Genomic DNA, 19,568 nt, shown 5'->3' with positions numbered 1-19,568 from the left:
CCCCCCCCCCGGCTCGAGCACCCAACCCTTCCCCAGGCAGGGAGAGGACCCATTGCTCTCCCCATTGCCCTCCGTCCATCCCGCTGAAGGCAGCTCCCACCCGAATTTCCCCCCAAACCCGGCGCTCGCAAAGACCACAGCACCATCAGCAGCTTCAATGACAAGAGTTTATTAGTGGACTCACCTCCACCTGCAAACCGAAGCGTTTGACGGGCTAATGCTAATCCTCGCGTTCCCGGCGTAGGATCCGCTCCCGGCGCCATAGGCGCCGGGAGCGGATCCTACGCGGGGAACGCGAGTCCGTGCTCAGCGGCCAGACGGGACCCCCCCGCCCCCTGCCACCATCCCACCTTGGCCTCTGCAGGGAGCACGGTCCCACACATAAATACGGACAGACAAGATAACAAAAATAGCATTAAGAGTATTCACAAATGAATTAAAAACTACTCGGATATGTACAGCAGAGCGCGGGCGGTATGTACACAGACAAGCCCGCGTGGACAGCTGGGTCTGCCAGTGGCGGTCTCCGAAGGACGAGGGGTTATTTTTGAAGCTCATTTCAGCTCAAAGCCCGGAGGTCCCATGCCCCGGCGGCAGCAGAAGCGGCACGGGGTCGGGGGGGAGAAGCCAGGCACCTCTGCCACTGCACGCACCCGTCACAGCCACGCCACGGGGACAGGGATCTGCCTGTGCTACAGGGACTGGCAGCAACCGGGGCGGCACAGGAGAGGCCAGCGGCTCCCACTGCCCCCAAAAAGGCTTCCCGGTGGCAGGGATGGCTCTCAGCTGGTGCCCGCTCTCGCTCCCACCTCCCCTGGGCTCGCTCCCCCACTGGCCCCCATGGATCGGCCGCCGTGGGGCTGCTCCCAGGGGTCTGCCTTCCCCTGCTGCCACCCCCCTGAAGGGCTGGAGCATCGCTCCCCCCTGCCCCTTCCACCCCCCCGGCTCTGTATTCCTGCACTTGCTGGATGCTGCGGCCCCGGCTCTCTGCAGAGGCGCTTGCACCAGGGCAAAGTACTCTCCCCCCTCGCCTGCCTCCCTCCTTTGCCACCTGGAGGAGACGGCATGGGGAGGGACACACACTGCCCCACAGCAATCTACATTCAGAGGGAGGAGGAGGAAGAGGAGGAGGAGCCCTTCAAACCGGGCACAGCCCTGGGCCTGACACACCGTCCTCACCTGAGACCGGCCTCAGCTCCCAGCAGCTGACGTCCGGGGAGAAAGGGGCTCCGGGGCTGACGCGAGGGGAAAGCTCGTAGCCCCCATCCTCTGCCTCTTCCTCCCGGCTCCCCCCCTGCCACGGGGACCAGCTTTGCCCGGAGGAAGCGGGGATGGGAGAGGGATGCTGCAGGCACGGCAAAGCCCAGCTCCATCCCTGCCTCCTCCCGGGGCCTGAGCACACCGGAGACGGGGGCATGGAGCCTGGACCCTTGCTCTGGCTGGGGAACCTTATATTAGTGACACATCTACACACACGCACGCACTCACACATGCAAAAATAAGTCTGTTTATTCTTTTCAAAGTGATCTAGAGGACCCTGCAGGGCTGCGACACCTTCTAGCCAGTATTCCCCCCCCGGCTGCCTGGATCTCCCCAGTGCTGGGAGCTGTTGGCTGAAGTGCTGCATTGGTCTCAGCGCCTTTAAAACACAACGGAACGGTAAATAAGACGTGCTACGATAAAAGGAGCTGGCGGCACGAGGGAGAAAGCTCCGTGGAGCGGGGCGCTCGCCCGGAAGGCGGAGGGGCTGCCCCCCCCGCGCCGGTGACGGGTGCTCGGGAGCGGAGTGTAGTGGATGTGGTGGTGAAGGCGCAGCCGTCCTGGCGACGGGGGGGACTCGGCGGCGGGTCACTTGCGGCTCAGCAGGGATCCCAGCAGAAGCACTCCGGCCACCGTCGCCCCGGTCAGGAGCCATTTGTTGAAGGTCTCCTGGCCCTTCCTCACCTCGGCAGCAGCATCGTTCCCATAGAGGTCCACAAACCGCTCCTGTGGGAAGAGAGGAGCAGTGAGCAGAGGGGTGGGAGCGGAGCACAGAGACCCTCTCTGCCGCTTTCTGGGGCTCTGCTCTCCTCCACGGAGCAGTATGGAGGGGAAGACCCAGTGGAAGGGGCAGGAAGGCTGCCGGGCTCCTGCCGGCAGGAAAGCGGTGGTGGGGACCAGGCGGATGACAGACGCCTTGTGCTTCCTTGCTCTGAATCACACACAGAGGGCAATGGGGGAAGCACAGGACCAGTCATGAGAGAAGTGGATGCCAGAAAGGATTTGCAAGGAGAATACCACGCGGGCAGGGCAGGAGATGCATCACGTGCTCTAGGCTCTCTAAAATTAGCATCGAAGTGTGATAGAAATCATTGCAGCAGGAAAACGCTGGGCTTTATTCCACGGCCAAGGCCTGGGGGAGCAGCAGTAGGGTTGGTGCCCACGGTTGTGGCAGGAGCCCACACCACGCATTCCCCTGCTGCTTTTGTGTCCAAAGCAGAGCCTCCCACCTCCCTCTCCCCACTGCTACATCCCGGCAAGACAAGCACTCCCACGTCCTGGCCATCACAGGTTACTCTGTGGCACGATCTGGATTTTGTGAATCCCTGTGGCGAAGGCAGACACTCTGGGTCGTGAAACTCCTGCCTTCCCCCGGGCTTCAGGAGAGCGGGCCAAGCACGAGGCTCGGCCAGGAATGCAGTCACTCCGGCCCAGCTCGTCCAAGCTGGCTGCCTCCAGTCCTTCTTCTCTAGCAACAGCAAGAGCCGGGCAGATTTCAATAGAGCCACTGCACAGCAAACGGCCACAGCCTCTCTCCTTCTGAGGGAGGTGTGTGACAGGGCTGGGGCCGGATGGCCACAGCCTGGACCAGGGAAGATGGAGGGCAGAGAGAAAAGACCACCAGAGCTGAACTGCTCCCAAAAACAGGCTCTCAGAGAGCACATCTGCACCTCTGCAGCACCCCTACGGCACGACACCACCCCTCCTGCTCCGCTGGGCACCCAGGACCTCGGACCACCGTGAGGATAGCTGCTCAGGCCCCCGGGCCACAGGCACTGCAGGGAAGGAGGGGTCCACGGGCAGGCTACATGAAGCAGGGAACTTTACGCCCCGGCAGTTCCCAGGTTTATCAGGGCCGAGCAGGAGCACCAGGGCTAGAGGGAGCTGGAGCTGTGAGCTCCGGGATCGCTGGCAGCTCAGGGAGCCGGGCAGCTCTGTGTCAGCAGGGGCTCGACGCTGTCGCACCTCGAGCCCATCTTCCCGGTAAGGTCCTCTGTTCTCTGATAAGTGAATGCAGTTCCAGTAACCCGGCTGCTCTGGGAAAGCAGAGATAAGCCTGGCTGACGCTGTGCTTGTGTCATGCCTTACCACGGCCTCCCCAGAGGCAGGGGCAGCATCCCCGCCTGCCAGACCAGGCAGCGCTGCCTGCAAGCTGCCTCCTACGCCTGCCCACAGCCTGCGATGAGCTGCAACCACTGCCACAGGACCTGTGGGAGGTTTGGTGCCCAGATCACGTCTGGGATCAAGAGGATCTTTAGGCAGGTGCCTCTCCATCACTCATGGAAACGTGGTGCCAGTCCCCTGGCTCCTCCCAAACAGCCCCAGCACAGTCACTGCTTGCGGGGCAGCTCCTCACCGTGCCACATACACACGCTCAAGTTCACATGCAGCTTTTCACAGCAAGGCGTGCTCACTCATTCCCAGGGAGCTGAGCTGTTTCCCTCTCCCCAGCCACAGGCCTCCCCGCCACGCAGGATCAGGTACTTGAACAACTACCCAGCTGAGCTGTGTACCTCAGCACTCGCCTCTGCCCCACCAAAGCTCTTCCCTGCCTTCCACCTAACACCATCTCCAGCACCTCATGACTCCCCTGGCTGCCTTTCACACCCCCTGGACCGTGAGGAGATGTCAGCAGACCCGGGGGCAGGTCCCTGGGACAACAGGGACTTTGCTAACTCACCCTGGGGCACATCACTGCTGCCGCCTCACTCAAGAGTCCTCTGCAGGGATGTGACAACTGTCCCCATGACTCCTGCCACCTACACAGAGCAGCAGAAGGCAGCTCCCTTCCCACCGGGCCTGCCAGCTGGCACGGGCTCTGCGGAGGTGCTGTATTGCATCCCGGCCCCGCAGGAACGGGCAGGACGGCGGCTCACACGCAGGTGCTGTCCAGGGAGAAAGGTGAGGGCTGCTGCCTGCTGCCAGCCCCTCTGCCCGGCCGCTTACCCAGGGTGGTGGCCACAGGAACAGCCACTGATGTGCTGCAGGAGGGAGACGGGAGGAGAGCCCAAACCCAAGGAGAGGATATTTTTAATTACGGCACAGGAAATCCCTCTGCTGATAGGTGGTGATGAACAGTGGAGCAGTGACAGAGCACAGCAAACCACGAGCAGGCTGGCGGGGATGGAGGGCACAGGGGAACCGGGGCAGAAAGCATGGCTTGTCGAAAAACCGCCAGCTGTGGAGTCCCTCCACTGCCCCTACAACATCGCTCTCTACCAGGGCCCTCAGCGACCGGGGAAGGTTCTTCCCTTGGACACACGTCCCAGTCGTGCACTCACAGCACCCAATGGTGCGGGAGCGCTCAGCGGGAGGAAGGAGGCTGTGCCCCCGTGATGTATTCCCCAGAAAAAGCCACTTTATTTGGGGATTCACTAAGGCCTGCCCCACCAAGAGACCCACGCATCTTCACAGGCTCCTCCTGACCCATGGGAGGGGACGTCCCCGAGGTGGAAGGGGCCACACAGTCACCCAGCCTCTCCACAGGGCTGGCAGCGGGGCAGGCACCAGGAGAGGGCCTCCACAGCCAGGGCAGGGAGCCATGGAGGGCCGACAGCTGAGCTTCCGAGCTGTCTTCTCGACGGTATGTGCCACCGAGCTTGGGGAAAGGCAGTTCCAAGAAGCATGTTTTGAAGCCCTTACTTCTAAGAAAAGGAAGTGTTTGCTGAACAAGAGATAAATGGCATACGGTGAACCGAGAGCTATCGGGTGCTACAGACGGAGAAGAGCACGACAAGAGCCCCGTGTGAGCAGGGAGGGGACGTAAGCCCCTCTCCTTCCCCCCGGGAAGGGAGCAGCAGCTGCTGGAGATGCAGCTGGGGGCTGCAGGAGACTCGGAAGGAGAGCGCCTTGGCCTTCCTTGGGGAAACCGTCCCCTGGAGCTGCGATAGCTCAGCCCCTGCACAACTGCAATCCCAGATGTGTCCCCTAGGAATGGCGATTCCAGACCAGGGGGAGTGGGAAAACAGGCAGGAGCGTCCTCCCTCCCCGTCCTGGGGGCGGGTTGAAGGTTAGGGAAAGGCAGCTTGCTCAGTTCCCACACTGCACCGGCTCTCGACCGCTCTGCACCTGAAGCCCAGCACTCCCAGTACCGATTCTGACCTCTCTGGCTTGGTGTTTGGGATCTCAGGCTTGTCCAGACACGTCCAGATATTTCTGGCCTCCCCCAGTCACCTTTATCTGAGAGGAAATATTTGGAATTCCTGAGTCGATCACAAGGACTAGGGTAGCAACAGCACGTCAGTGTCTCAACGGCCCTCTCTGCGTGCCCGTGGGCCTCTTCCACCCCAGAGAGGACAGGCTGTTCCACGGCTGAACACCCGTCACATCCCCTTCCCCATCCCAGGGTGACAGACACGTCCGAGAGGAGGATGCTCACGGGCAGGCAATGAGGAAGCAGCGAGAGGTTATGCCTACGCAAAAGGCAATCCCCTAGCTTCGCCTCTCCTCCCCCAGCACAGAGGAAGGACACAACGTTTTCTTGCTGGACCCTAAACCAGCACTTGCTGGGAGCAGCTTCCCTCCACCTGCGCATGTGGAGACAGAGGACGTGGAGATCCAGACTCCACTGATGCCCACCACCACGCAGAGCAGGGGCAGGGAGGTTCTATAGTGCCAAAGGCTCTCGAGACACCTGCAGCGCCCCAAACCGCAACCCATTGCTGGGGGGGACACACTGCAGCCATTTAAACACTGCCCAGTGACAATACATGACACTGCAGTAGAGAGAAAAGAGGAGCAGGTCTGACCCAAAGTGCTCTGTCTTGGGTAGGAAAGCACATTAATCAGGCACGAGGTCTGACTGAGGCAGCGTTCACATCCCAGCCTGGAAACAGGAAGGGGAAGGCCCAAAGTTTCAGCCTCTTGTACCCACCCCCAGAGGTTCAGCTGGTTTCATTCACCAGCACTGCCCAAGCAGCTCCCCCGGCCACGTGGGAGGGAGAACAGTTGCTAGATCCCATTCAGGGTGAGCGGAGCAGAGCGGGTTCCTCTTTCAAGGTAAGCCCCAACACTGGGGGAAAGAGGATTCAGTAAGCGACATCAAACCATGAGGGCAGGTGAAGGAAGCAGATGTGGGCAATGAATCCCCATCTGGTCTCTTGTGAGCCAGCGGTAGAGCGGAAAGGGGAGGGTGGCGGCTGCTAGGAAAGGCAGAGTTTGGGTGCTCAAAGCTTCCCTTGCATGGGGCGGTGAAGGGTATGGAGGTCACCGAGACACCGGCACGAAGCTCTGAAAACCAGCAGAGGAGAGACAGGGTCTGCTGGGACTATTCGTGGTGAACCAGTGGCACTTGGTCCAACTTCGACATGTTGGACTTCCACATCCAACTTCGACCCTGCCTCCAGCGGGAGCTACATCCCCGATACCCAGCCAGCCTGTCTTTGAGAGAGACACCCACAGCAACCAGCTCCGCACATACAAAAGCCTTTCCCACCCAAGGATCTTAATGTTTTTTATCAAAAATTAGTTGGCTTTCCAAAACCTCCTGCAGGATAAGTCAGCATCCTTCCCCAACAGATCAACAGAGGTGCAGAAAGGTTAAGTGCTTTGCCTAGAGTTGCATACAAGCCAGCAGCATGAGCCACAGCATCTGACTCCCAATCCAGGCATTCTCGTCACGAGGCAGTGTTTCACTTGAAAACAAGGCTGTTTCTGTTATACCTTTGCCGTAACTACAGCTGTGTTACTGCTAAGAGGTCTAACACCAATCGCCGGCCAGGAGTGGAGTCATCTGGACGAACAGACATTTGTTAATGAGATGCTGGGAACAGTTTTGTGCTGAGCAGTGAGACAAGCATGGAAAAAGAAGGGCAGCAGCTCAGCACAGACCACAACAAAGCCCTGCATCGACAGCAACCTGCTCCCAGAGCCCCTTTGGACTGCCAGCTCACCGCATGGGACTGGCATATGCGAACCTGGAGGTGAAGCACAGGGAGGAAAAAGCAGCTGAGATCTTTCAGAAAAAAACGAAAACATAAGTATTCCCAAAGGCTGCCACTGGGATCCTGTAAACACAGCTCAGCGGGTCCCTACACACTGTGAAAGTGGAAAAGACATCCTGGAGGTCCACACTGCTCCCCCAGACACCGCATACATGCGTGGCCCCGACCACCCCCAGCTCTGTCTGAAGCCCAGGCCCTAAAGGATGGCAGCGGGGACACCGAGTGTGCCTGCGCCAGTCACGCAGCACTGTCTGCAGTATGGGGACAGGAGGTCAACGTGAGTCCCGGACTCGGGAGCATGCCAAGGAAACCTGCCATCCAAGGCAGAGGTCTTGGAGCTTGTCCAGATTGCCAGCTTCACCCCGTTGGTCCCAGTCAGCACCCTGGGCAGGCTCGGGATGGGGTGGGGAAGGGTCTCTGGGGACACGGGGTAGGGAAGGGGCTCTGGGGACAGCACACCCGCAGGTGCAAATGCTCCAGAGACCCAGCTCTAACTGTTATGCAAATAGTGACCTCCAGGGAAGCAGCTGCTGATCTCCATGACAATGGCAGGGAATGCCACCCGCTCAGCTCCGCTCACTCTCCTGCTCCCTCTAGTGCGCTGGGAACAGGCGCTGGGGTGCTGCTCCTGCCCAAGCTCCAGGGCTCTGCATGCAGGGAAACCTGTGACTGAGGGATGCAGCCATAAACTCAAAAAGGTTAATTAAACATGCACATCCCCACCCCGCTCTCCTCTCCTCCTGGCCGGCCTAGCCACACACCGAGCTGGGCTGCAGCCTGCAGCGGGACTGGTGGGGAGGCTGTCCCTGGGGCCTCGGCCCGAAGCTCAACAAACCTGGGGGGTTCAGCCTAGCGAGGGCCAGGGCCAGCTCTTTTCTAACCAAAAACAAACCCTCACTAGCACATTCCAGCCCTAATCCTCGCCGCAGCAGCCTCCTGTCAAACTGGTTTCATCACCAGCTCCAGGGAACCTACAATAACCCCACACCATTCAGCACAATTTCAGCATTTTCCAAATACATGAAAGGGGCTACGGTGACAGCTGTAACCCCCGTCCCTGCCCCGGGAGACTGCTGTGCACAGCATGAGATGGAGAGCAGGGAATTGCACTCTCCGTTCCAGAAATCTGCTGAAACATTCATGTGTATTAAAGCGGGAGACGGTGCGAATGACTAATCTACTTGCATCCATCTTTCATCAGTGTTTCTCCCAGAACTAACCGGGCTGAGGGCTCCCAAAGGTGCTGAAGCCCCGGCTGGCATGGGGCATGCTCGGCAGCGGGACGGCTGGCAGGCGACAAGGCTCCGGTACAAAGGCACAGCGAAGAACACATTGGCTGAGCCGGATCCACTCAAGAGATTAGCACCTGCTGGGAATGGGATTGTTTTCCAAAGGGCATTAAGTGGAATAGTCCGAGGAAAGACGGTCTCTCTGATGCTTCTCCCCACCGGACAGATGGTGTCTGAGCCCCGGCAGGCAGAGCAGCCTGCCTGCCTTTGTGTGAGGGGCGCGCTCGGGGGGCAGGGGAAGACTCCTGCTTTAATTTCACGGTTATCTGCTGCCCGTGGTGCCGAGGAGCCCAACTGCCACGACCAGCTTGCTGCACTGGACAAGCGCCTCGGCAGGGTCCCCCGCACCACAGGGAACAAAGCTCAATTTTCACCCTGTCATTGCTTTTCCCAGACGTCACAGCTCCTGTGCAATCATGCCCTTGTGTAACTGCGGGGAAACCTGCGCCGAGGAGACATGCCGTGCTTACGAGCGCCCGGCTGCGGAGCCACGTTCCCTCCTATCCATGCACAGAGTCATGCGATGCTGACAGCTCTCCCTGGCCCTCAACTGCACCACGAGCCTTACCCCAAACCCGCCCTGTGGGGAACGACAGCATCACCAGAGCCTGACCGAGCGAGGCTGGGTGCAGGGACGGTCCCCAGGGGAGACGGGTCCCAGGGAAGGGCTGCCCGGTTCTCCCACCTCAAGCCACTCGTCCTCCAGCATCCCGGAGGAGCACCGGCCAGGCCTCACCACTTCCCGCTTCAGCCCCAGCGCCTCACGAGGCCGCTGTAATTCTTACATGCCACTTGAATGAAAAAGGGGAAAGGGTGGAGGTGCAGGAAGAGGAGGAAGATGTGCTCATTCTGTTTTCACTTCCTGTTAGTCCACATGAAATCTCAAATGATTCAGGCCACGAAGTCCCTTTTAGCAAAATCCTTGCTGACTTGAGGGCAGGAAGCAGAATAGGCAGCTGATGCAGCAAATGTGGGAGACAGCGGTGCAGCACGAGAAGGAGACTTTGTGCTCTGCCCTGGGCTCCTCCATACGTGTTGTTGCATGAAATAATCACTGGCTGGTGCACTGGAAGCTTCTAAATGAGGTCAGTTGCTCTAATAAAAGATATTAGCTCTCTGGCAAGTTTAATACACTGATGAGCCATACCATTACAGGATGGAAGCACTTGCAACACTGCTATTATGGCTGATTTACAGGTAGCAACACCTCATTTTCTCCATGCATAAGTCATATGTCACCCAGACACTACCCAGGGCCACATACACGCCCAGCTCCCACATCCCAACCCAAACCCTGAGCCAGCTCGCCCCGAGTTACACACACAGCGTAATGTCACGTACTGCCGCCAGCCATGCTCCCTGCACAGCGCTCGTAGGGTCCCCAGCCTTCCTCAGCCTCAACAACGGCAAAAACCAGAGGGATGTGCAAATGGCACTAGCGTCATTTGGAGAACTAACGAAGTGATGCAGACAGCTGTCCCGCTCCACCTGAGCGTGGCATTAGCTGCATTCAAACCAAACCAGCTCCGTGCCAGCCTAGGCCTCTTCTCTGAGCTTCCCAAAGAGCCCTTCACCCTCCAGCTGGGAAGAAAACCCTTCCATGCACCTTCGGGAAGCGGCCAGCTCCAGCAGCTCCCTCCCCTCGGGCACACGGTCCTACTCCCAACAGACAGGTCCCCACACAGCTCTGCCCGTTGGCCCCTCGCACACCTCCTGGCTTGAACGGCTCTTGCTCCCACTCAAAGCCCTGCCTGCTGCCAAGTTGTCACGTTTTGGAGTATTTGATTTCAGTCTTAAGAGCACCTGGCTGGCAGCAGTACAGGCAGGGAGAACCTGCCTGCTCTTTGTTCTCGGCCAGGCAGAGCACGGAGCAGAGGACACCTGCCTTGGTTTCCCCTTGAGCTCAGGACTGGGACTGTGAGCTGGGAAGCTCTGGGCCCATCCCGGATCAGAGCTGGAGCAGAAAGGCTGAGCCCGGCCCCGCTCCCACCGGAGGCTTCTCATCTCCAGGGCTCATCTCCCCGAGCAGGATACTGATGCCAGAAGCCAGCTACTAATTGGATCTACTTAAATCAGAAGCTACGTCTGCAGACACAGTTGAAACACAAGCATAAGCAGGAAGGAGATAATGCAATAAATTCAAGCAGCTCTCCCCAAGGGAATTGCCCAGACCCCTGAAACTTCCCTCTTCGCAGATACAGCCTATTACCCTTCCTTGGGCACGCTGTGTAAATGCAAGGGCAAGCAGCGGTTGAGAGAGTAACCAGGCCAAAGCCTGCTGAAACGCCATGCTCGCCCAGCTCCCTGCTCCCAGTAGCAGAGGGAAAACAGACCAGTTACAGCACAATGTACAAACAGTCCCAGTGGCCACGGGAGCCTCTCTGGTTAATGCTCAAATCCCACTCCTCCCTCCCTCGCTACCCCGCAGGCAGGCAGCAGTGCTGAGTGCACTGGGTTTCCCATTAAAGAGATCCTGAGAGACAACACTGGGCTGGTACACGTGAGCACGTGTCCGAGAGAAGACACGGGCGGCTGGAGAGATGCTGGCTGCACGGAGGAGCTGCAGCGGGCGTTCCCGCCTGCAGGCAGTCCTTCCCAGCACTGCTCAGCCCTCAGATTCTCTTTCTTTTTTTGCTAACTAAATTAAACATGAGGATAAAATAAGCAAAATACCTAAAAATAAAAAATAAAACAAGCATTTCTACAGCACAACTAGGTCACAGCTCCCCAGCATGCAAGTCGTGGCAGCCACGGCTCAGCCCCTCAAGCCTCCCGGGTTCAAAACTGACATCTCTCTTAAAAGGCTGCCTCCCGAAACCCACACCTGCTCCCCGGTAAGCCCAGCTGGAGCCATCTGCTAACGGCTCTGCCTCCCGGCAGCCCTCTGTCCCCTCGCTCCGCTGGGCTGGTCTGCTTCTGTGGCAAAGACTAACCCTTCTCCCCACCTGAACGCGGTGAGGGCCAGCCCACACCCTGAAGCAAAGCCCTCGCGTCCCCCTCCATGGGTGCACCACAGGGAAAGCTCTCACACGCCTCTAGAAAGCACGTCCCCTAACTGAAGCCCTTGGCATCCCAAGGACAATTAGGAGCGGGACTTCAGAGAGATCTCGCACCAAACACCCCTCTGCATGTCCTTCCAGGTGGGGAGCAGGGAGGAGGAACGGTTTCCCCGTCCAAGGCCAGGGCAGCAAACCAAGGAGTGCCCTGGCACCGAGGGACACCGCTTCCCTTTCATGCCTCCATTATCTGTGTTAATCTTTAGTTGCTCAGAACAATAGCGTTTAAGGGTAACATCCCTCTTGGGAGGGTGGAGGAGGAGAGCATCGCTGCTTTCCAGCCTCCCCGCAGAGCATACCTTCGCACTGAATCAGCCAGCAGGTAGGTCAACATCCCGACTGCTGTCGGGGTCCCCAGCGGGGAGAGAGCAGCCGCCCCCAGCCCCTTTCTGCTCCCACGGCAGAAGTCACCATTAATCCCTCGCCTCTCGGTTCAGCAGGTCCGCAACGCTTCTACAACTGATAGCCATCCCTTCCCCTCCCCCAGCTCCTCCTGGGAATACTCCGGCTTCACAGTTAGCGGGGAAGGAGCTGCTAGAGAAATACTCCTTGTAATATGAAGATGGGACTCTGCTTAGAGCCGTCAGCAGCTTGGTAAAAATCAAAGGAGAGAAGCTTAAGCAAAGGCCTCGAAGCATCGCGCCACTGTTCAGCCTGTACCGGGTGTGGGCTGCAGGCGTATCGCTGCTCCTGGGGGTAAACCACGTACACAAACCGTACAGGATCTCCATGGAAATCAGGTGCAGCACCCCTGACATGTACAGAAAGCTGCAGCTTCCAGAGGGGAAAAGAGAGCACGTTGCTCCCTCCCACCCCATCTGCTGCGGTGGGGCACCCCATTGCTGCTGAAATGGGGAGAGACCCCGGGCAGCACTTGGGGGGGACCCCAGCTCCAATTTCAGAGAGGAGCAGGATGATCTGGAAGACTGACATTACCGACAGCAGCTGTGAACACAGAGCAGCAAGAAACAGTTTGTTAATTATTTCACAGGTCTTTTTTTAAATGACACTCCATTCTTTGGATTAAAGAACCTGAGTGCTTTACGAATTTGAGTTCCCAGTGGCTCCCCTGGGAGGGAAGGAAATGCTATCCCTTTTGCTGAAAGATCGCGGGGTTAAGTGGGCTGCTCTGAGCCACAGCTACGATGGGCAGGAGCTTTGCCTTCCAGGCGCCTGCTCTAATCACAGATCTAAGGAACGTAATCAAACTGCACCGCACACTGAGAGGCAGCAAGGAAAACAGGCAGGGCCCCAAAGAAGGAGAATCGAGTAAATGGGGCGAAGAGCAAAGCTCTGAAAACTCGCCTCTGCATCGTTCTTGGTCTAGTGGCAGGAATGCTGCTGCGGGCCGGGCAGGAAGCTGCAGTGGAAGTCATTCCAATGGCATTTCCTGGAGAGCACTGCAGAAAAGCCTCCCAGGTCGCAGGCAGGGCGAGAAGCTGCCAGGGATCTGCACGCTGAGCCCAGATCTCCAGCCACCGGTGAGGATACAGCTACCTGGGATAGCTGCACCAGGCAGGACAGCCGGAGCCAAGACCCTGCCGGCAGCGACCGTCAGGCAGGCAGTTCCCACAGCCAGAGAGGAACACCCCGTACTGCGAAGGGACACCAGGGACTCAGCTGGCAGGGGAAGAGTATTTTTTTCATCCCAAGCAGGTGATGACAATGGGGGCATCATCTCAGCTGCAAGGGATCCAGACTGTAAAATAATTACAGAGGACAAAGTGGAAAGCGACAGCCCAGCTAAGCTTCGCAGACCGCGGGTTGGGATTCATCTCTAAGACAGCAAAGCGTGGCCTTGGCTATTGACAGTCACCTCCTACAGCCAGCTCTGCTGCGCGTTGGCCAGCAAGTGAAACTGATGGCTGCAATCTCAAACGGGATTAGCAGCACCGGGGCATCCCTGAGACCCAGCGTGTTAACACTCAAAACAGCAGAGCTTTGGCAAGCAGCGCTCACCCCAGAGGGAGATGCGTCCCCATACAGTGCAACGCACAGCTGTGAGTCTTCCACACGTGCTGTGCACACCTAGCACGGTGCTCCTCTCTGAGTCTCAGGGCACAACAGCAGCAGAATTCAAACTTACACTTCTCTCATGCTGCCCAAAAAAACCAGACCAACTAAGCGTGAGGATCCTGGGGCACCCGGGATCAGCTAGATAAAGCGGTGGTTGCGTGAAAGGCTTGTGCAGGATACCCGGGCAATGGCACAGGGCCAAAAAGCATTTCTGAAGAGCTGAGAATCGAAGTCTAGCTCTCAACCTGAAACCATTGAGAAAGCTGGAGCAAGAGCACAGGACAAAATCCCAGCTGCACTCTGTCATATGACACAGGCTGAGTCATTTCCTATCATTCAAGAAAAAAATTAAAAAGATAGAAAATGAGTTTGCTATATTGACATCTTTAAGGGTTTTCCCCAAACAGAACCACAAGCTTCCAGTCCACCGCAGAGCGACACAACGTGTATGTCCCGGCACACCAAGCCCGCACGGCCAGGGCCGGCTGAGAGCCCAGGATGCATAGAGCTGACACGGGAAGCAGTCCGTCCTCCATCAGCCTAGCGCAGCTTGTCAGGATTCAGATGTCACAGACTGGTGACAAAGATGCTGTTTGCTTTCAGTCCTGGCCCGGCACAGCCCCTTCATGCTGGTCCCCACCATATGCCCTGCAAACAGGAAACCTCTTGCCTCTATGTCCACAGATCTACCTCCAAGCCCCCACAGAACACTCTCTTTAAATCCCACTCTGAACGCAGATTTAACCTTGGAAAGAAAAGCTGTCATCCACTGGAGGGTCGCAGCCAGGCAGGAACTACTGCTCACTTTCCTTTCTCAAACAGATTAAGCACGGTCAGTACATCTCTGCCTGCCAGGCTCTCTCCCGCTCACCCCTCCTGCGTTCCCACTCACCAGATTTCTCCCCCAATGACTCCTGATCCCCACTGGGATCACTGTTTGAACTTCACAGCTAGTGCAATCTGGTCCTGGCCAAAGCAACTGCCCCAGGAAAGCCTCCTCTTTGGTTTTGATGGCTCACCGAGGCAGCAGCTCTCTTCTGGGTAGTTATTAAATGCCCCCCTCGGGTTCTTGTTTGTTTGTTTTCTCAGTGCCAGATTGCAGAGAGGAGGGCAAACCAAGGCAGAGCCAGTAAATGTGACAAAATACACCCCTGTTAACGCTATGTAGCAAGATTTACCATTTCCCCCTCACCTCAAAGAATGGTTTCTCAAGAAAACTGCTACAGCCCAGCACACAGCAGCCTTAACAGGCCCCTCCAAAAGCAACCTGCACCCCGCAGCCATCCTACGCTTGCCTTTGTTCCGCTGGTGGGGAATGAAACAGAGCTTCCTATGCAACCAAGCTGTGCGACACTTGCAACGGAGCTGCGCTCCTTCCCTCTTTCAGAAGGGCTTTCCAGGAAGAGAAGTACTGCAGCGCTCCAGAACACACACCACCTGGTCCCTGACAAGCAGGCCTGCCAGAACTTGCATCCCTCTCACTGGGACCTGCCCGCTGCACCTCTCGGGAGAGCTTTGTTTGCACGGGACAAGCTCTAACAGCTCTGATGCACCGAACAGGCTCCCTGTGCAAACAGGGTGGCAGGAGAGGGACTGCTCCGTCACAGCAAGTGCAGGGTGGCACTCTCTTCTTGCAGAGAGAGCTGGCAGGAGGCCTGCAGTTTTCTCCCTGCAGCTGGAGTCGCATGAGAGCGAAGCAGAGCATCCCCACACAGGTCCTACACGTGAGGCACCCGGGAGCTCTCACGGCCCCTGTCCTGCCGCTGCACCGTACCATCCCTTCGTGCGGAGCGGCACAGCTGCCCGTCGAGAAGGGACACGGTGACACCTGAACACGGAGGAAAGCTACAGCTGAGATGTCAAACAAGCACTGGTCGGGGTTTGCAACAGGCTGGCAGCAGCCTCACTGCCCAGCCCTTTTTTTGGTGGCTGGTGGGGTGGGATCCCCTCCACTACGGCCTTGACCACCCTGACTGGCTTCGCCTCAGCTACTGGCACAGCCCAGGCAGCAGCACAGCCTGAGCAGTGAAGTTAGAAGCCCCGTTCAAGGTTAGAAGAAGAGAGCAAGGCTGCTCCCCTGGGTGGGAAACACGCTAACGGTGATCTTCAAAGCAAGAGCTGGTGGGTGGGTCAGATAGAGAGGAGTCCTGACCCTTCCGCAATCTGTTGAACAAATATTTGCTCCAAACAATGAATTTACAGACAGACACAAAAAAATTGAAGAGTCTTAACCATGATGGTTGGGGGTGGGGAACAGAGGGAGGAGGTATTTCATTCCCCACAAGCAGGGACCAGTGATTTTCCACCAGTGATTTAATCTAAATCCCCCAGAGAGTTCATTTACAAAAAATCAGATTGCATTATCGCCTAGGTCTCCAGGATACAGCCCAATCCGTCACTAACAGCAACAGCCACACTAGCTTGGAAACCTCAATTTGATCACTCAATTCTAAGACTAATCTGTGGCTTTAAAAGCCAAAGCCAGAGGGAGGGGGAAGGAACTCAGCATTTGGCCAGGGTTATTTGCAGGATGAGAGAGCTAATGGGCCAGATACAGCCTGATGAAAAGACTAGCAGATCCCAGGTTACTAATCGAAACCAAGCTCCTCTGCCTGAGCAGCCCCACCCAGGCAGTGCCCCAGGGCGGCCACATTCCTGGAATTCCTGCACCCTGGGTGAACCACGCTCCCTCTCCCTGGGTGCATCCGCTTCCCCTCTTCTCTGGGGTCCCCGGCATCACAGGCCAGGCTCAAGGAGCTGTGGAGCTCTGCGGGGCTCCTGTGCCTCTCCTCTGTAGGAGGGTGCAGAGCACAGCGCTGGGCTCAAAGGTTCCTGCCCCCTCCTCGAGATGCCGGGGCCTGCTGATGGACTATGAGCTGAACAGGGCTGAAAGGCCTTAGCTCACCAGCACACCGAGGAGGCAACTCCCTACCGCTTAGATGCTAACGCCTGACAGCACGAACTCTTTCCAGTGGGCACCAGTAAAGGTTACACCAGCAGGGAATCACTAAGATGCAGAAGCAAAATGAGAACTCAGACATCTGTAGGTCGTATACTTCCCGCTGGCAGCCCCAGGCAGCACTGCACAGCCTGACCCGGCATCTCAAGAATGCTTCCTGAAGAAATGCTTATTCATGTTAATACCTCACCATTGAAAGCATACTGGGTTTGCTGCTGGGGCAGCTGGGAGCATTGCTCCCTGCCAAGCAAGAAGCAGCTGCAGGTTTAGCAGCTCCCCAGCGCAGAGGTTGCTCCCACCTCAGCCCTGGCTCCCACCACACCAGCTCAGACAGGCCCAGCGGCCCACCCACCCACCGATCGAAATCTGCTGTGGGATTCGCTTCACTGCGAGCACGGCAGAAGGCAAAGTCCTGTCTCCAGAAAGAAGAAGTAGCTGTTACCCCAGCAGACCGCAGGCCAGCCTGCTGGAGCACTGCGCGCTCGGAGAGGGGGAAGCTCCACTCCCTGCTGTTAAATGACACCAGGAAAATGCCTGAGAGCAAGGGCTCCCGCCTGAAGAACAAGCTTGGATGACATTACATTTCCAAAGGCTCTTGGAAAACAGGTCTTTTACGTAACATCCAGGGAGAAGAAGAAACAGGGATGGAGAAGGACACGTCTGACCATAAACTGTGTCATCGCGGTGAACTGACCCTCTTGGGGCAGAGCGTTAAGAGCACAAAGGGAAAGGCCACATGCCCCTTTATCTCCCTGCAAGGTCTAGGACATGCGCTAGCACAAACATTGCAGGGAGCGGCGCTCCGGTTTGACCGGCACTGCTGCCGGCCTGGAGCAAGGGAGTATGTGGGCAGCCATCCCCACCGGGGAGAGGAGTTCTTACCCATCCGCCATTCTCCTGGATCCAGGGATCTAGGTGGTCGGTCAAGTACGTGGTCATCCAAGATACAATGCGTCCCACCAATACCCGCATCTCCTTGTCAACGCTCTCCACACACAAGGCTCCTCCGAAGGAGAAGAAAGCCACGATGCGACCCCAGTTCACTCCATCACGGAAGAGTTCATTCACTACCTGCTCAAAGCTCTGATAGGCCGTGCCAGGGGTGATGTGGAGCTGGGAAGTGAGGTCGCTGAAAGCCCGCCGGTACCTCAACTCAAACTCATCCCCCGCCTCCCTCAGCGCCTGCCTCACATCGGCTGCTTGAACGATTTCATGGACTTCGAGGCTGCTCCGGTGCACGGCGGCTCCGTTCACTACGAGGCTGGCGGGTGGGTGCCAGGAGGGGCTCCCGTTGAGGACGCCGTCCATCTCGGCCTCCTCCGCTAAGTCAGTCCTGTTCTCATCCTCCTCCTCCAGCTGACTCCAGCTGTATCCCTTCTGCGAGAGCTTGTAGGAAACAAAGTCAATCACTAACTCCCGGTTACTGCTGGACATTTTCACACCTGGGACGCCCTCAATGAGTCCATGGTCTGGAGCACAAGCAGATCAGCACTTAGCAGGTCCCGACTCCACTCTTCTTCTTCACGACCAATGGAAACATCTGACCTTTGCACAGACAAACGCCAGAAGAGGAGAGAGGCAAAGAAACGGTTAATGCTACAGCTTTTAGATGCACCCGTACCATTAACACCGATAGCTTATCGTTAAGACTGAGATCATCCCGCAGCTTTATGCCGAGACTCGGGGCCACCGGATTAAAGCTGCACGGAGAACCGACTGCAACACCCACCTCCCGGGAAACCGACCTCGAGCCCCAGGGCCCCCCCCCCAGGCTCTCACCGGGTGCAGGCACTGCCTAGCAGGGCGGCTGCGGGCCGGGCCGGGGTGGCGGTGGCGGCTCTCGTTCTGCCGGAGCTGCGGGCCGGCCCGGCCGCGTTCCGCCAGTCCCGGAGTGCTGCGGAGGCGGAGGCAGCACCGCCCCCGCCCGCCCCGGCCCCGCCCGTTAAAGGACCCGGCTGCCCCCGCCCCCCTCCGCCGGCGTTGCCCAACAGTGGCCGGCGGAAGCGGGCAGGCAGCGTTGCCCAAGGGTTACGGCAGCCCCGTGCGGGGCCCGGTTTGACGGTAACGGCGGCGCAGCCCCCCCCGCCCCGGGGGTTAGCTCGGCCGGGCGCGTCGCCGTGCACAGCCCGGCGCGGGCGGCAGCCCCAGCCCCCGCCCTGCCGAAGCCCCTCGCTCCCGCAGGCGGAGGGGAGCCGAGGGGATTAAAGGCTGGAAACCGGCAAGCCCTCGCCACCAGGGCCGGTCCTGCGTTCTTACGGGAGCGATTCCGGTCACTCGCTGCGCTTAGCAACGCGCCGGGCCCGGGCCGGTGGCGCGGCGGGCGGGAGGGCCGCAGGGGCGGCCTGCCCCCCGGCCACCGTACCCGCGCGGGGCGGGGCGGCGAGCACGGGGCCCGCGCACGAGGACCGACACGGCGCCCGCGAGGACGGCGCCCACGCCGCCCGCCCCTCATTCGCCAGCCAATCACCCGCCGGGAGAGCCCCGCAGGGCGGGGTCCGGAAGCGGGCTCTCCCATTGGCTAAGCCGCGCGTCGCTCACGGCCTGCCCCACTCCGCCCCTCACCTCAGCGGCCGGTGGAGGGTCCGGGTCCTTCCCGCCCCTGCCCCGCGGGCCCGGATGGCAGGGACGCCGGGGGTCGCCGGGAGCCCCGCCGGGCCTCGGCCCGCTCAGCAGTCTCCGGGCTCCTTCCGCATCGCCCGCCAAGCGGCCGCCGCGCTCCTGGGCCGCGCCGGGGGGGTGCGGTAGGGTGGGAGGGGGCAGGAGGGGGCGGTGCGCATGCGCACGGCGCAGCGAGGCTGGGCGGGGAGCGGCGCGCATGCGCGGGTAGGGCGGGGCAGGAGCGTCGCTTAGACGGCGAGGGAGGGGACGGCGCCTGCGCGGAGCCGTTCCTGCTAGTGCACAGGCGCGTAGCTGCCGGGCGGCGGGCGAGGCTCTGGCGCCCCCTGTCGGCAGCACCGGGGCCTCGGAGGCGCCGCCGGGCCCGTGGGCTGCCCGGGCCGCGGCGGCCCCGGTGAGCTCCGGCCTCCACCCCTGCCACGCCGCGCGG

At 59.0% G+C, this 19,568-nt stretch overlaps 1 protein-coding gene across 3 annotated transcripts; it reads right to left on the bottom strand.

Moving 5' to 3' along the window:
• Positions 1-946: 946 nt before the first annotated feature.
• Positions 947-19,115, bottom strand: BCL2L1 (BCL2 like 1). Of its 3 annotated transcripts, none has more exons than XM_059827224.1 (3): positions 19,085-19,115; positions 17,405-18,067; positions 947-1,986 (listed from the first exon to the last, which is right to left on the bottom strand). In XM_059827224.1, exons 2-3 carry the CDS (start codon positions 17,954-17,956, stop codon positions 1,849-1,851), a joined length of 690 nt encoding a protein of 229 aa, XP_059683207.1. In that variant the 5' UTR covers positions 17,957-18,067; positions 19,085-19,115; the 3' UTR covers positions 947-1,848. The 3 variants fall into 3 exon arrangements, with proteins under 3 accessions (XP_059683207.1, XP_059683209.1, XP_059683208.1); XM_059827226.1 differs by lacking the exon at positions 19,085-19,115 and adding an exon at positions 18,779-18,813; XM_059827225.1 differs by lacking the exon at positions 19,085-19,115 and adding an exon at positions 18,302-18,345.
• Between the last annotated feature and the right edge of the window lie 453 nt (positions 19,116-19,568).

Source organism: Gavia stellata, chromosome 20, assembly GCF_030936135.1.
Source record: "Gavia stellata isolate bGavSte3 chromosome 20, bGavSte3.hap2, whole genome shotgun sequence".
NCBI classification, from domain to species: domain Eukaryota; kingdom Metazoa; phylum Chordata; class Aves; order Gaviiformes; family Gaviidae; genus Gavia; species Gavia stellata.
The sequence above is the reverse complement of the archived record's forward strand: the minus strand, read 5'-3'. Positions and strand labels throughout refer to the sequence as shown.

Bases quoted from the DNA above. Each gene is read 5' to 3' on its own strand.
- BCL2L1 (XM_059827224.1), bottom strand. From the start codon at position 17,956: ATGTCCAGCAGTAACCGGGAGTTAGTGATTGACTTTGTTTCCTACAAG. The intron at 1,987-17,404 runs GTAAGAACTCCT...CTCTTCCCACAG, and splicing joins TCCAGGAGAATGGCGGATGG to GAGCGGTTTGTGGACCTCTA.